Here is a 16,634-nt window from a genome sequence, read left to right as displayed (position 1 = left end):
AAAATGCCACAAATACTTATTTAAATATTTTTATTATTCGCAAATCACAATAGAAATTCAGTTTATAACTATCCATACAACTAAAATACTGATAGTGAACGCCAGTTTCAATTTTTCAAGTTTAAAGCGCACCTTAGCGATTTTGCAGGCTACATGATATACAAGAGTTTATTATTCCGTGGATATACATGATAGGTATCTGTGGAGGCAGGTCCATGTCTTAAAAAACTCGGCGTTTTCTTAAAAGTCTCATTATGTAAACAATTTTAGTATGTATTTTATGACTTTACAGAGAAATATACATTGAAATAGACTTGAAGAAATTACTTGCGAGTTTAATAAACGTATAAATATGAATTCATTCATCTCCAGAGTTTATCACAAAAGCTCTTAAAATAATTTTATTTTTCGCCCGCGTTTAACATATAGGGTACCTAGATGTGTCAGCGTAATGCCTCGGAATGAATTTTATTCATTGAGAGTGGGGATGGAAATATGAAGGTAAGTTGACTTTGGCGATATTATAACTATTTTTACTAAATTTTGAGAAAAGACGTTCTAACTTATCATAAATTATTAAATATTTATTATTTTCTATTTCGTTTAATAAGATATCTATCATGTAACTTAGCTTACATATTCGTATACAGTCTTTATCAGTTGTACCTTATCATTTTGAGTTAACATTATTTACCAGTTCACATTATTACTTTTTGTTTCATACAATTTCGCTGTTCTAAGCAGTGCTCGTGTCGGATACGCGTACGGTGTGCACGGGCCTTAAACCTCTTTTAAACTAAGGGTAAATATTGACCGATTTAAACCTCAATCTCTCGTTAAAGTCGACGAATGATATTTAAAAAAAAAACATTAATTTTTTTACAATGAACGAGACAAAATATTTTTCTAAGGTTTAATGGACTGGCTAAATAATTACAACTCTTTGGCAAAGGACATTAAACATCTGACCCACAAAACTATGGTGTGGTTGACCACAAGATATTTGTGGTTTGTGGAATGTCGCCCTTTATAAGTGTGGCTTGAGCAAAACATTTCTAGGCACTGATTTATTTATAGTTTTAATCTAATTTCATTACACACAATAATTAAGATTTTAATTCCAACTCATAAGTACGTATGTATTACCTATTTGCAAGTATACCAAACATCAATTATATTGGCTACAAACTATACCGAACTCGGACAGATATCGACGCGAATGAATAATTTTGTGAAGTTTGTTTAAGAGCTTTTATTCACCGCAATCAATAACCAGCAATGTATGCCGAATCCGGCAAAGTTTGGCGAACTGTTCAGCGATAGGTTATAGCCAGCATAAAAGTTACAATAGTTATTGACATAGGTCTTACATACAGCTCTTACATACGCAGATACCTATGTCGGTTGGAGATATTTCTTCATATAAAATGTACGATGCGTGACTTTTTATCACTAAAGCACGCATTAAATACTAAGTATACTAGCTAGCGTTAAAAAAAACAAATAAAATCACAAAATTAAACTCGAGTCTCGACATAGATTAAAATTGGAGCTCTAAAACGTATTATTGATATAAGTATTTACAAACCTACCTTCTAAAATCTTTGAGATTTTAAATTTCAACAGATTCTTTCATCACAATAGTAATATTTTGTAATTGAGTGATCTAAATCTATTCTACTGAAGAAAAAGTTGGAAACAAAGGAAGCAGGTTGAAAACAGTACTAAAGTGTGATGTATTTTTCGGAAACATACAGAAGACAATTAGGACAGAATCTTGAATGAAAAATTGTGTCCTTATACTCGTATGTATCTTTCACCTAAAACTTTTCGTATATTTTTGTGACGTGTTAAAAGTACCCTACTATAGTTTTATATATTTTTGAATATCATCTACAGAATTTAGTTAGAAATAAACTAAACGTAAAAAAACAAGGCAACATTTATTTAAAAAAGAAATTAAATAACATCCATAAGAACGGAAATCATTATTTTTCAAGTATCTTGGGGGGTCAGACTTAGGTGGGCCAGCCTATACCTCATTTGTTGTGGATTGGTGAATACGCCATTGTGTATTCACCAATTCACGTCGGTTTTCGGAATCCGCGTTTTTCCTTAGTCTTATTTTCATAACTGGCTAAGTACCAAAACTAATTATTTACTTCCTACATCACGTTGCGTTTCGTAAGCAATGGTTGAATCGCGCGGGCACTATATAACTAACTAACCACAATCTTCATCACCAGATTATATAGTTAGGAAGGTGTCAGGTTTTAGTTTTAGTTTAGTTTATTTTAGTACCATATTCATTAAATTTTAAACTTATGACGACAACGAAACAAAACGTACAAGTTTGTTACATTAATACACAATGACTCTGTGACCAGCCAGAGTCTTGTAAAAATGTCAAGTGTACCTTAATTCTACCTGTTATCGTGTTTTTATAGCACAGTAGGCATCTGATGGTAAGCAAACATAGTCCATGGACACCAGCAGCCCAATCCGATACAGCAACTCGATCCGATAAGATGAAAAACTTCAGAACACGAGCGGCAATCGACCCTGCCCAACCGGGGCAGTGTTTCTTGATTGTCGGCTAAGTTAATTCATCTGTTACGAGTTCTGACCCTATAGCAAAATTGCACTTGAACATTGATCGTTCTATTTTTTTTTTTACCGAATCGATATCGTGAATATAGTTGGACAGATCCATGAATAAAACATGAACAGTTAAACCAACGTTGCAAGTTTCGGAGATATACTTGTCAACGTTAAATTGTCATAGGTTGAAGATATCTAGCGCGATTTTGGGGCAGATTATTTTGATCTCATTATTTAAATTTAGTTTAGAAGATGCACTGATGCGATGCTTTTCATCATCTTCAACAAGTTGTAACGTTAATACATGTTGACTTTCACGGTGGCCGTGTCGAGGTCCCTCTTCATGTTCTCCAGCTGCGCAATGTCCTGCACCGAGGTCTCGCACTTCTGCACCACCAGAGAGTGGTAGAAGTGGATCGCGAACGCCACGAATACTATTAGCACTGTGGAAGGGATAAGTTCGTTAGTTAGAAAGAAAATAGAAAGAAATAATTACTTAATTGTGAAACATAGGCACGTGTTAACTGGCTGACTATTTAGTGTGTGCGACTGCTTGCCACTAGATGACGGTAGATGGTAGAAATCAAATGGCTCTAAGTGACTTAATTAGCAGATTACAGAAATATGCGTAACTAAAAACCATCCATCTGAAACTTGTACCCTTTAGGCGAAGCCTGGGCTCCGTCGCTCAACGACAGAGGAAGAAACTAGGAAAACGCTCAGAAGAAAGAGGTAGTTCTGCCCGTAAAACGTCACTTTCGTCACAAAGTATGTACCTGGTATGACGATGACCGTGGCGGCCGTTGCTGCTGCGAACGAGTAGTCCCAGAACTTCACCCAGCAGAGTATTGCTATCTCTACGAGGAACAGGAACAGACCTGGAAGTATACGTTGTGATTAACACAGAGTTGACAACTCTGAGAACGTTGTATCATTATTTCAATTAGGCTGTGACATTCATTGAAGTTCACGTTGTTAACACTGTATTCTTCAAATCAAATGTTTATTGAAAAATCTCGCTGGCTGCTGCACTTGATAAATGGTGAACGCACAGTGAAAGGTATGGAACTTGTAAACCGAAAATAATGCAAATTAAATCTGCGTTTGGAAATTTATACTCTCCGTTTCTGTTCCTTTTTCACATTTTCATAAGTCTTACAGAAATGCAGTATCACGTCTTTATTCCTTAGTTGTAGACAGAGCCAAGAGTAGCAATAATAAGTGTAAGTACAAGTCTTACTGTTATCAGCGTGTGAATACAGTCTTAATATTGTAAGTAATTACTTGTTTATAATATAATGGTGCTTGAGGAATCACTTACCCAACACAGTGCTGAACGCCCAAGCCAACTCGATGAAACCCCTCATCCTCTCGTGCGGGGAATCCCTCAACGCAATCGCTGGCCCTCCAGGCGTCTCCATCTTGCTCACAGCGTCGATATTCGGCAGCAGGTATGTGGATATCATCAGGGCGAATATGTGGACAGCCACTAATACTGTCGTGCAAACAGCAAACATGACAAACAGCCATTCGGGCACGTTCGTCGGCTCGTTTATTTGTAGTTCCACCATGGCTACCATCGCGAAACCTGGAAATTTAAGAGGATTTCAATCACTGTGGCTCCGTTGTTTTAGACATGTGTATTGCTACATTAATTTCACCCACAAGAAGTTCAAGCATGTACTATATTATAGTGGATGTATACTATCATTCGTTCCTGAAGACTTAAATATGGGAGACCTACCTGAGAGTAGTTCTGAAGTGGTAGCAGTTGCTTTTAGCTTAGCCCTGGACATATGTAGCCGTCGCCAAGACAGCCCGTCTGACAGACCACTTGCTGGTGCCTCGCCTCCATTCCAGTTCGTTGCTGGCATCGTTAACGCCACTTCACTTACACTCTGGAAGAATAATTCAAGTTTATACATATCTCTCTAGTCAGCGCATTTTCCTGGTTTCCTTCTCAGCCAAGAAGCGCTAGAGCCCAGGATACGGTTTGGTACTGCTTATAAAAATCATGAATACGAAATTACGACAAAGTCCGAAAGTTTTAGTTTTCAGATTTCTACATTACGAAAGTGAATAACGGGAATGTTTGAACCAAAGTTGAGAATGAGTAACTAACTAAAATGACTTGAGGGCTAGGTAAAAATTTTAGTAAAACACGAGATGTTAGTTACGTAATTATACTCAACTATTCTCGATCGATTTGAAGAGTGTGTAAGGAACTGTGCTTCCAAAACGCTGAGAAAATACCTATACCGGTCGATGCTCAGACTATGTTGACATTAATGTCAGGATTTGACATCCAGCCCCATCAAAAAGAAAGAAAGAAGAATCAAATAAGAAAAGTAAAAAAAAAACACGGATATTTATTGACCATCCGTGTTCACCATCGGGGAAGCATAGGTATTAGGAAAGCAAGGTCACAGAAGTCGGAAAATTGTATTATCAGAGCCACTAACCTTAAAGGACTGGTTACACTGGCACGGAGTCTGCAAGTAACCAGGGCTGAGGAGGACGGTGGTGGCTGATTGGTTGGACATCATGCCCGGGGTCGCACAGCCGTTGGGGCTGCCGAATTTGGGACACACGTAGTCTAAGCTATGAGGTGGGGTTATGGAGATCGTGGGGCTGTCTGTTGACGTTACTTTGAATCTGTGGACAGGGAGAAAACTGTTAGGCGTTGTCTTCATGTGTTTATATGTAAACTCTTCGTTCCGACTATTGTGATATGCGGGATAGTGGCATTTAGTTGCTTGCGGTACCGGAGCACGGACGCTTACTGGTTAGTTATGACGGTGGCGCATCAGTAATATGGTTGTGACATACAGTTATGTGGGGATGGGGCACTTAATTTTGCCGTATACTATGCTATAATCATATTGGAAGTAACTGTTGGCTAGATAATATAATCGATATAGTAGGTCTATCTCTCTATCATGCTCGCTTGTTTCTGATTTAATTCTCGGCTGTTGCACACGAAGACCAGAACCAGCGTAAAAATAAACCTTTAAATTTGTAATATTATTCTTACTTTGATACACACTTACTTCTTACTCTGATTTCATGACCATTTTCAAAAATCCACCCCCAAATGACTATCATGGGGGATGAAAGTTTGTATGAAAATCATACCTGTTCCGCTTTCGCAGATAAATTCACGCGGGTAAAAGCTAGTAAAATAATATATACCTAATACATGGTTAACTACGTACTTTATTATTTAACTGTAGTGAAGAAAGAACAATAAATTTAATTTTATACAATGCGACGTTTGTTTGTTTTGTACCTAATTGGTCATAGTGGTTCAGAATGCAGAAATTTCTCTAATTTACGTACGGTAGATTATTATAAAATATCTGTAATTTAAAAGAAAAATTGTTTTATACTTATTATTGAATTCATAATTGAATTCGTAACTTATATATAGTTAGATATACTCCTACAATTTGTTGTATAAATTATATATTTTATTCAATGTACTTACATGATTTGATTATGTAGTTGATACTAGTAATGATGATACTGACCAAAAATGGGAGGAAATATTCAAGTGCACTTTTAAGTTCTTAAACATTCTACATAGTAAGGAACGAAAATACCCATATAAATATCGATGAGGTAAGATTTCAGGTCGGGTCGGGTTCTCTGACCTCACTGAGGCTCCAAAAAGGATAAGTAGTACTTAGTTACTTACCCACCCAACCGAAAAAGGAAAAGCGATGCCAGAATGTTATTAACGTCGTGCCTTAAATTCACCTATATTTTATTACTGTTATGCTGGCTCCACTCTGAGGTCGAACATTTAGCCAAAGTTTGGTGGATTCGGTATACATTGCTGGTTTTTCATTGCGGTAAATAAAAGCACTCATACTTACTACGCAATGTTCACGTATTCAATGTCATGTCGGCGGCGCGTCATCGGCATGTATCTGAGTTCGGCGACATGGCATTAGGACCACCTGACCATTGACATTATGACAGTTTGTTTACCTTTAGTACCTAATTTCCCTTTTCATCGCCAACTTTAATTTTAAAAAAATATTTGCTTAGGTACCTACATAACAGGGATTCAATCCTTATTTATGAAAATACCACATAAAATACACACACACTATTGGTCTTGCAAAAACAAACATGTGCTTGACAGCGATTAACAAAATTGAGGGTAGAAGAATTCGTCTTCTCCTTTACACGTAAGTAACATTTATTATTATTATATAATTTAAAGCAACAAATGATCTAGATCTAACTTAAATAAGAGCTCGGTAATACTTATTACTCAAATATGTCATAAAAGCAAAAAAATAATAATTATCAGTTTTTGTTCTCCAAACGTGCGAATTTATCTTGTCGAAACTCTTGGACTCGTGTAACATATAAGTTTAGTTTCATATATTTTTTATTATGTTTCTGTTTGTTTATGCAGTAAGTTTTTTTTTCTCTTTTTGTTGATTTTATTTTTTATTTATGGTTCAAAGGATATTGTTTTTACTTTAGCTAAAATTATTGTATAATCTAATAATTTTCTAACTATCCATAAAGTGTTGATGCCATCTACGAGTTATTGTCATAAGTTCTAAGAAATCTCTGAAAATAGATGTACCGCAAATTTATCACCTATTGAAATGTTTGCCGAGTATTGTATTCATAATTAAATGGGAAAAACGTATGGAAATGATTCGGAAAACGTTTTAGCACTGTCCTAACAATTCTGTGATTCGTATCCGGAAATTATGACTACCTACTGTGGTGTTTTCTTGGAAGACATGAGACAAGTCTTTTTATAGATTGTAACATAGTTGCTAAGATGGTTTTCTTTCTCTTTCACAAGATCCCGGTTACGTTCTGAGCTGTGAAGTCGAGAAGCCTAGGGTCAGAGTAAGATTAACCTTACAATTTTAAATATTCGGCTGTGATTTTACAACTGGTCGCCTGCCTGACATCAACCCTATTGTCGCCTATCAGCTGTCTAGGCTGTTTATCCCTTAATCATCTCATACGATATCCACGAGGATATGAAGTAGTCCTATTCTAATATCTCTAATTAAAGTTTCTAAAATCTGGATTTTGATCAAAGGTAGAAAGGACATAGATCATCTTTAACCAATTTTATACGTAAACATAAAAGACTCGTGCAGTATCTTACTAAAACATTTTAAAATAAAAAAGATTGTATATTTTGTTACTAAAACGTTCTTACAAATGAACCATTCTTACTTTGGGGGCCCATCGTAACTGGGCGGCTTCCCGATCATGGGATACGAGTCACTGAGACCTAAACTCTTAGGTCGCAGGTCGTTTTTCCTGTAGGTCCTGTGGGACTTCTCGTAGATGTGGTCTGACGTGTTGTACCTTTGCAGGGACCGCTTGGGCTTCCCGCTAGGGGGCGTCTGGGTACATTGGTCCCGACTCGCCGCCTCCTCCACGCTCGTCACGAAACTGGCCTCCGATATCTGTAATGAGAAAGAAATTGTTTTAGAGAAGAAATATTTTATGGAAGATGGACATTTCTATTCCCACTTTATTTGGTACTTAGGTATAATTTTTTTATGTTCTAAAGTCGATTTATCTTGAATTTCATTAAAATCTTTTCTCTTCATAATGTACCTATTAGTATACAATATAGATAAAATCGATAACTGTATAAATATATAGACTAAGTTGTTTTACTGTAAACCAGTGACAGATTAGTCCATTTAGGAAGTTTTAACAGATATAGGTATCATAGAGGAGACGACCCGTGAACAGCGTGGGAATTGCATAGAAAACTGTCATTTTGATAATTACACCGTTTAATACTGATTGCAGTACACGCGCACTACCGGTCTGAGTGACGTAGTTAGATAGCATGGTTAACGGTGTCTAGATCACGTAATTTTTTTATATCATTAATTTCATATATTATATTCATAATGTATTTCATTTTTTATATCATAAAGACATTTCGAAATAATTTGGAACGACCATTGCTAAGAGATGCTGAAATAAACTCTTTTAAACCTTGTTGGTCCCTTTCAAGGGCTTTTATATATTATTATTTTTGACCGATTGACTGAACCGATTTTGATGACATTTAATAAAGACCTTAAAAGTTAAAGACCATAAATAGGTATCTAGGTGGAGAAAGTTTGCATGACAAACGCACCCGTACCTACATCTTGCCGCGGGCGCAGCTGCGGGTAACAGCTAGTTCATTATGACCGGAAAATTACACAAATACTAATCATAAACTGCTCAATATAGTTATTACATGAACATGAGCATATATTCAAACAGTATAATGAAAAGTCGTTATTTTGATTTGCATGACCGCACCAGTCGTGATTTACTGCCTGGTTACCTAACTTTTTGTTTTCATGACTCAAACAAATAAAACAAATATTTAGAAATAAATAGAAATAGCAATAAATTTATTCTAGCATACAAATACATCACAGAAAAATGTTTCTATTTTGTTGAGAACACTTTTTTCCATAGACATTTTTTATGGCTTCGTTCATGACAGGATATGGAAAGGCAAGAGAATCTAAACCCATACAGCCTTTTTCGAAAGGAAAAAAAAAACCTTCTATATGGTTTTATAGCAAACTTCTCTACCACTAGCTAGGTACATTACACAGTATTGTGTATTACAATTTTATTACCTACCTGTTTTTATTTCATGGTTTTATTACAAGTTTTTTTTTTAATTCTGTGTTCCGCTTCCGCTTCCGAGTACAGAGTTCCTCTTTTATAATGGAGTTGAAATTTTAAAATGTCAGTTCAGGACTACTAATAACTTTTGTACTACAGAATAAGGAAATAGGCATCCAGCCCACATGATGGTGTGGTCACCGCAGCCTATTGCCTACAATAACAAAAGTGTCAAACGCGGCACTGAATAAATCTTTTCACGCTTTTTTTGAAAAACTCGATGTTGTAGTCTTTAGGAAAAACCGTGGACCTTATTCCACTACCTTTGACGTCAGGAACGTAGTAAGAACCGAATCTTTAAATTTTTTATGGTTTCATTATTCATATATGAGTGTTATAGTGTTAGCTCCACACTCTACTTGCCAGATAGAAAACACGGTTCACCGAAAGCACGTTTCGCCGATTTTTTTTATATCGTACAAGTTATTTTTTCTGCCTTGTTCACACGTTAATCTTGTAAAATGAATGCACAGAACTATGAGTTGTGGTTTCAGAGCGCTTGATTGAGATGTAACAAAGGAAATTGTCTAGCGTAGGTAAGTACTGGGTCGTCGTTTTTGCGAATCATCTCTTAATGTACCTATGTAAATGCTTGTGTATGCATAGTTGGTACCACGCGTAGTACCTCATCTACTGCAGCACTACATTGATACTGAATAGCAATCTGGAACGAAATCATAACATCGATGATCATAATATAATATTGAAATACTGTAAGTTCTGATAAATTATTTTTACCGATAAAAATGAAATTAAAGTGTTCGCTTGGCTTATTAATTTAATAATGTCATTTTAATTGATCATTTTATTTAAGTAAGTAGGTAGGTAAATTTTTTAGAGTTACTGTTTTGACTCCGAAATAGTGACGCAAAGACCAAGTAAACATAGCTTTCTCTGTCACTACGTAGTGACGTCACGGCAACATCGCTGTCATTACAACTTACGTACCAACTGTAAATTCCATGATAATATTTATGATGTAGAGACAAAAGTACCTGTCTGATTTGATTTGTTGTAAATAGGTAGTATACCTTTTGCAGTTTCAAGATTGATTTATGAATGATTCAGTGGGTATTCGCCAAGAAAAAACCCATGAGTATTTAGGATTTTTCTTCAGGCGTCCTATACATACCTACTTACATGCAAACCAAAAGTAGGAAAAAGCATATCGACAATAGATGGCGATACTGTCGTTGCTCCGCGCCAACGTGCTTAAAAAGTTAGCAAAAAAATGGTGTGGATAGTATCTTTAACATTAGGTATGTTAAAGATACTATCCACACCATTTTTTCTATACTATCCACTCTTATGTTAAAGATGCCTACAAGAGAGCCTATGTTGAAAAATTTGAATTGCACAAATTATTCGTTTTGTTGGTTGCTTGCTTTAATTTTCAATGGTTTGATTAAACCTTTACACTAATTAGCTGCAATCTAGGCGTTAAAATCATACCGCCATAGATTATATAGTAAGTACAACTAATTCCACTATTAAAAGTAAAAAGTACAACCATAAAAAAAACTAGAACTAGCTATTTGGTCGAGAAGAAAAAATAGAAAAGCTGACGTTCAAAGGCTGTGGAAGGAACCGGGAAATCGCTCAGATAGGAGATACTTATAGGTACTATATATGTAGAAGTTGAGTATAAAAATGAAGTTGTAATTTTATCTCTTAGACTTCACACAAATGTTTATTCATGTAAGTGTGTACTCAGATAAACACGTCAAGACAAATAAAGTGGCAAAATGACTCTTCAACCGTTCTTATGAGATTGAGGTAGTAACTATTCTAAATATTGACAGAAGCATAAATTACGCAGTTTGCTCAAATTATGCCATAAATAAGACAGTTACAGTGTTTCTTTTTACGGTTTTGGGTGTTATCCTACTGGTATAGCTAGTTACTTCTTAATTATTTTTGTGGTGTTTTTTTAGTTTTTTGACTGTAATATGTATGTACTTAATGTTTCAATGTAATGTTCTAATATCTGCAACTTAATAATTGTGTATGAAAAAGAGAAAAAAAAGATACATTATTATAATGACCTCGTATAATTACGTATTTGTGAGATGTATCACAATTTTAGGTCTATCTACTTTAATATTGTTCAACTACAAGTCTGTTTTGTATCGAGTATTCACATATTAAGTGTAATTACAAAGGTAGGTATTAAGTACACTAGCTTTAATTTATCAATAGGTGAAATGTAATTTCTTTGAGAAAAAAAAAATTGCCGCATAGTTGGCCGCATGTCTGTTTGCTTGTTTGGTTAACCAGAATATAATCGCGATACTTAGAAACATGATGATGTATTAAACCTAATTATCGCATATTTTTAACTGTGTTAACAATTTTATTTAACCGTTATTATATAACAGTTAATCTCTGATTTGTAGGTATTTTGTATACTTTCAATATTTTTACAATAGTTTTTAGTTACCTTTATTTAGATAGGCTATTTGTTCAACACCTAAAACACACAGTTATTAATTTTTTGTTTACTTTTACTTACATCTTTCATATCGGTAGATCCAATAAACAAAACTCAATCCAATTTCAATCACATAAATTAATCACTAAACAGCATCACAGAAAGTACCTAACACAAGCCACATCTTTGTCATTCTTTATTTAAAAAAAATAAAGTGAAGCACTGTGTCGAGCATAGATAACTGGCGGGAAAACTACATTTGTTTTGACAAGTTCGCGCCACTGATAGTGGATGACTGAGGCGATAGCATTGCTGTCGATGTTTTAAACAAAACAACTGATGATTAACTTGACTTGGTTACCGCTACAGCCGCTACCGATGTTAAGTGGAAGGGCAATAATGAACTGAGAACTGGGGTTTTACCCAGGATTTCATTTCCTTAATTTAAAACCACCGCTTTAACTTATGAATTTTGGTACCACCTAGTTTATTTATTTAGATCAATTTAAATCCATAATAAATTAATTTAATTTACTTAATTTTAACTTAATTTTAAATCAAACCTTTAGGTACTTCTTTATTTAGAATAAAGTAACGGTTTGATTTAAAATTATTTTAATTCATTTATTCAGATCTAAAGTCAAAGCTATTTTTGAATTGCTATTGGTGAGGTGGAAAGCAAATGTTAAGTACTTTGATTCAGAGATTTATTTTTGATGCCCTGGGGCATTCGCTCTTGACACTGAAAATTCAGCCCTGCTAAGGATTCGGAGGATAGAAGGTCCATTACGATATTTTGGCTTGTTATGGCAACAACTATTGTTTATTATGATTTGAAAACAAGGGAACTGATGCTTTTTTAAATGTCGTACTTGTGTTACTTGTATCCCAGAATTGGTCACAAAAGAATTATGTAATTGGTCAATAGTTACTATTTAGTTTCTTATTCTTGATATTTAAGACTGTATATTCTCCGAATAAAATAATAAAAGGCTTCCTGTTATATTCAATGTGGACTACTTACTGGTTTATTGTTTTTTCTCAGTCTGTAACGTATGTAGACTGAGAAAAACTAAGGTCTTTTGTTCACAATAAAAATTGTAATAACCACGGACAAAGTCGTTTTCCTCTCAATTTGATAACTGTCAGCCGATTCCTTGAAATATCATTCATTACAAATCACGAACGTAGCACGTGTAGGTTTATATTTAAAAAAATCGTTTTAACTCTTTTTTGTCGTTTTAACTCATTCCTTTTTTGTCTGAGCCTGTTCTAAAGGTCAGGTTCAAAGATCCATTGGTACAAAGATCAATTGGTCTTAGAGCTTTTTCAGTGGGTCCTTTGCGTATGAGTTTGGACCAGTCATTGTCATTATCACATCAGTTTTATTGTAGGCCTTAATTACTGTTAATTATTCTTCACCATATCAATACATATAATAAAATTGAAGAATACATATAATATAACAAATTTGGCAATTTGTACATTTAATTTTAATTTTTCATGGAATATACTTAGTTACTGATATAGATGACGAAAATATAGTTTTGGAAATTTTTGTCTGTCTGTCTGTCTGTCTGAACGCGCATCACTTGAAATTTACTGGAGCGATTCGCTTGAAATTTGGTATGTAGGTACCTTATATACCGGGTTAACATCTTAGATATATTTCATCCCGGTAAATGGTCAGGTTCCCGTAGGATAATTGAAAAACTAATTATGAATCAAAAATGCCTCGGAATCCCGGGCAAACATCTTATAGACATTTCATTTCATCCCGGAATATGAGGGGTCATGTGGGAAAATTAGATATATTTCATCCCGGTAAATGGTCAGGTTCCCGTAGGATAATTGAAAAAACTAATTATGATATGAATCAAAAATTCCTCGGAATCCCGGGTTAACATCTTATAGATATTTCATCCCGGAAAATAAGGAGGGTTCTGTAGGAAAATTAAAATAACAATCCACGGAGCCGATTTACTTTAAAATTTTGTAGAAAATAACAGTAATAATAAATACAAAAAATGTTTAATTTACGTTTGTGGTTAATAAAAAACCGGGACGTAAAACGTCATGGAAAATGGGACGGCACGCGTTGCAGAAAGAAAAAGAAAGATGAGAAAAAATGCGAATTTGAATCATATATGTTTACCAGTCTTGCAGAGTGCGTGATAAAAAATTACTGAGATTTTGCTATGAAATTCACGCGGGCGAAGCCGCGGGCAAAAGCTAGTATTATAACATTTTTATAGTGTGCACAAATACCAGTTTGTATGTCTACTTAAATATTTCATTGTTCAAAATTTGATTTTTGCGCAGGTACATTCATGTAACTTATTTATAAAAGCAGTACCGCCCGCTGATATAGACTGCATTACATTTGGGTATAACATCAAAAAATATAGTGGTATTATTTTTTAAAATAATAAGTTACAAACTGTGGTCGATCGACGACCTCGGTGGCGCAGTGGTAAAGTGCTTGCCTCTGAAGCGAGAGGTCCCGGGTTCGATCCCCGGCCGGGTCATGATAGAAAATGATCTTTTTCTGATTGGCCCGGGTCTTGGATGTTTATCTATATATATATTTGTTATAAAATATAGTATCGTTGAGTTAGTATCCCATAACACAAGTAACTGTGCGATTTAAAATATTTATCATAATAATACGAAAACATTGATCTATTACTTAGTACAAAATTAGTATTTTAGTGGACTTTGGGCTCCAACGACTAACGACTGGGAAGGAACCGGGAAAACGCTCAAATGAAAGTGTACAAAATTTGGATTTTTTTAAAGAATATCCTATTTGAACAAATTAACAAAAACGTTTGTCATTTTTTTGCACGGTTTTCAGAAAAAGTTCACGGTTCTTTGCGCGGTTAAAAAGCATTGTGTGTTAAATGGGTTTAATTTTGTTATGAATTATGATGAACCGGAAAATCGACGATATATGATGTATCGTAACAATGGTTGTGTGGGCTTTGTAGCCATCTTTGAAAAGAAAACCCAAATGGAAACTCATTATTTATTATCTTACACAGTTAAATAAAAATGGTTTTTTATATGATATTTATACCTTTTAGTTAATTTAAACCCGAATTTAGTAGTATAATAATTTATTCTGATTTGACTATGCAATTCGTGTGCATTGTGCGTGCAACCCTCTCTTAGTTTCTCACGGATTTTCAATACGGAACGGAACGGTTTCGTCGACAGAATAGACGATAGATTCTGTCGGCGAATCGTTCATAGACGAAACAATTGTCGGAGAACCGTTTCAGACTCGTTTAAAATACAAACGTCTTTATAAAATCAAATGCGAAATTTAATAAATTAATCTCAACTGTTCCTGGGTCTGGGTCCGGCACGTTTCTTATATCTTTTCGAAAGAGTGGTCGACCATCACCTAGCAAGTTTAGACATGGTGTAGATTAGACATTTTCCCTGGTATTAGTAAAAAAGATAAAACATATTTAAAGCTAAAGTATGTTTTATCTCTTTCTTTCAAATTAAAATAGTATTAAATATGTAGTCACAAAACATCACAACTTTAGTATGCTTTAACTTTTTTATGAAAGACCTCTACTGTGGCCTGTACTATATTGAGATTCAATAAATTGACCATCGATTTTTAACCACAACGAACAATGTAGACAATGCACAAAGCATCGTCAATATATAGCTATTAACTACTATACACCTTCACATTATAATTATTTAGATAGATATACTTTATACAATTTATAGTGAATTATAGTGATTTCAGTGCTACTCTTTAGTTTAATTTGCTTAGTTTTTGTGGAATTTTATCAAGCACCTTACTATTTGGATTAGTTTTTTTTAAGAACAACAATTAACTTATTATAATTGTAAAGTTTTTTTCTAAATTAAATCACAATACCTATCTGATCCATCATTATTTAAAATAAACGTTTGATATCTTCACAACATGAAATTATCGGCTGAACGAACATTCATGTCAGTTTTTTCGGTAATCTCCGCAATACAAAACTTTTTCGACCTTCTTGGCGTGGCGTGGTGCGTAGTGGTCACAACGCCCGCCCGTTCGCTATGTGGAGGTCCTGGGTTCGATTCCCAGCGCGGGCGAACATTTGTAACAACCTGTGATCACAAATATTCGTCTGCAATTCTGGTTGTGATGTGCCCGTTTTGTGTTTGCGTCCATCGGTCCCGCAATACAAGCTTATAGTGCTTAGTGTGGGCCGTTGAGTGTAGTCTCTTTATAAATGGCCGCAGACTGATCGATCACATGTTTATAATAAAAATAAGCTACCTATAAGGTACAAAACACCTCTGGATTGTGAAGGTTGCATGAAGAATGTTAAGACAAGGGAGAGTCTAGGAGAAAATTACAGAGAAAATAACTACATTCATAGTATTATTATTACCTACTCTGCTTATGCCGGCTCCACACTGTCGTCGGACAGTTTGCAAAACTTTGGCGGATTTGATATACATTGCTGGATTTTTATATGCGGTAAATAAAAGCACTCCTACTAATTACGCAATGATCTCGCATCCGCGTAGGCATGTGTCTCTGTTCGGCGACAGTGTGGAGCTGGCATTAAAATTATCCTTATCGTTGTCAGTAGATATACCTACTTAGAAGTACCAACACACGGCACATGTATTTTGTAAGGAAAATACAATAAGCAATACCTATCTTGATTTAAAAGAAAATTTGCGGAAAACTCGTGATCGGAATAGACTGAATGAATCAAAAGTGGGATTGTCCCTCTTCGATCGCCTATTAGATAAACTTGTAAATTGGTAGGTAAGCAACTTACGGTCAATTGATATTTATCAGCCAAGTAAACCCAGACAAATGTAGATAAAAACACATTTAAACACTATAAAGGATAAAGGGCTAATAAATAAATTT

The 16,634-nt window shown here is 34.9% G+C and overlaps 2 protein-coding genes and 1 non-coding gene across 8 annotated transcripts in view; 2 read left to right on the top strand and 1 right to left on the bottom strand.

The window, feature by feature from the left end:
* Positions 1-13: 13 nt before the first annotated feature.
* Positions 14-16,634, bottom strand: part of LOC128679432 (calcium release-activated calcium channel protein 1-like) — a 36,739-nt gene continuing 20,118 nt past the window's right edge. For 2 of the 5 annotated variants that reach the window (XM_053761685.1, XM_053761686.1), the window contains 6 exons: positions 7,822-8,057; positions 5,064-5,256; positions 4,346-4,499; positions 3,923-4,189; positions 3,378-3,479; positions 14-3,044 (listed from right to left, as the gene is read on the bottom strand). In XM_053761685.1, coding sequence (XP_053617660.1) covers positions 2,899-3,044; positions 3,378-3,479; positions 3,923-4,189; positions 4,346-4,499; positions 5,064-5,256; positions 7,822-8,057 — 1,098 coding nt within the window. In that variant the 3' untranslated portion in view covers positions 14-2,898. Of the gene's footprint in view, positions 3,045-3,377; positions 3,480-3,922; positions 4,190-4,345; positions 4,500-5,063; positions 5,257-7,821; positions 8,058-11,809; positions 12,034-16,634 lie in introns of those variants that run through there. The other 3 variants (XM_053761689.2, XM_053761687.2, XM_053761688.1) reach the window with 3 other exon arrangements.
* LOC128679438 (methyl-CpG-binding domain protein 4-like) overlaps positions 6,654-16,634 on the top strand; it is a 37,544-nt gene continuing 27,563 nt past the window's right edge. Inside the window, exon 1 of one of the 2 annotated variants that reach the window (XM_053761698.2) lies at positions 6,654-6,797. In XM_053761698.2, coding sequence (XP_053617673.1) covers positions 6,739-6,797 — 59 coding nt within the window. In that variant the 5' untranslated portion in view covers positions 6,654-6,738. Of the gene's footprint in view, positions 6,798-8,010; positions 8,141-16,634 lie in introns of those variants that run through there. The other variant, XM_053761700.1, reaches the window with a different exon arrangement.
* Positions 14,184-14,256, top strand: TRNAQ-CUG (transfer RNA glutamine (anticodon CUG)). Its single transcript has one exon. It is a non-coding gene; the product is annotated as a tRNA-Gln (tRNA).

This window comes from Plodia interpunctella, chromosome 21, assembly GCF_027563975.2.
Source record: "Plodia interpunctella isolate USDA-ARS_2022_Savannah chromosome 21, ilPloInte3.2, whole genome shotgun sequence".
NCBI lineage: Eukaryota > Metazoa > Arthropoda > Insecta > Lepidoptera > Pyralidae > Plodia > Plodia interpunctella.
The sequence above is the reverse complement of the archived record's forward strand: the minus strand, read 5'-3'. Positions and strand labels throughout refer to the sequence as shown.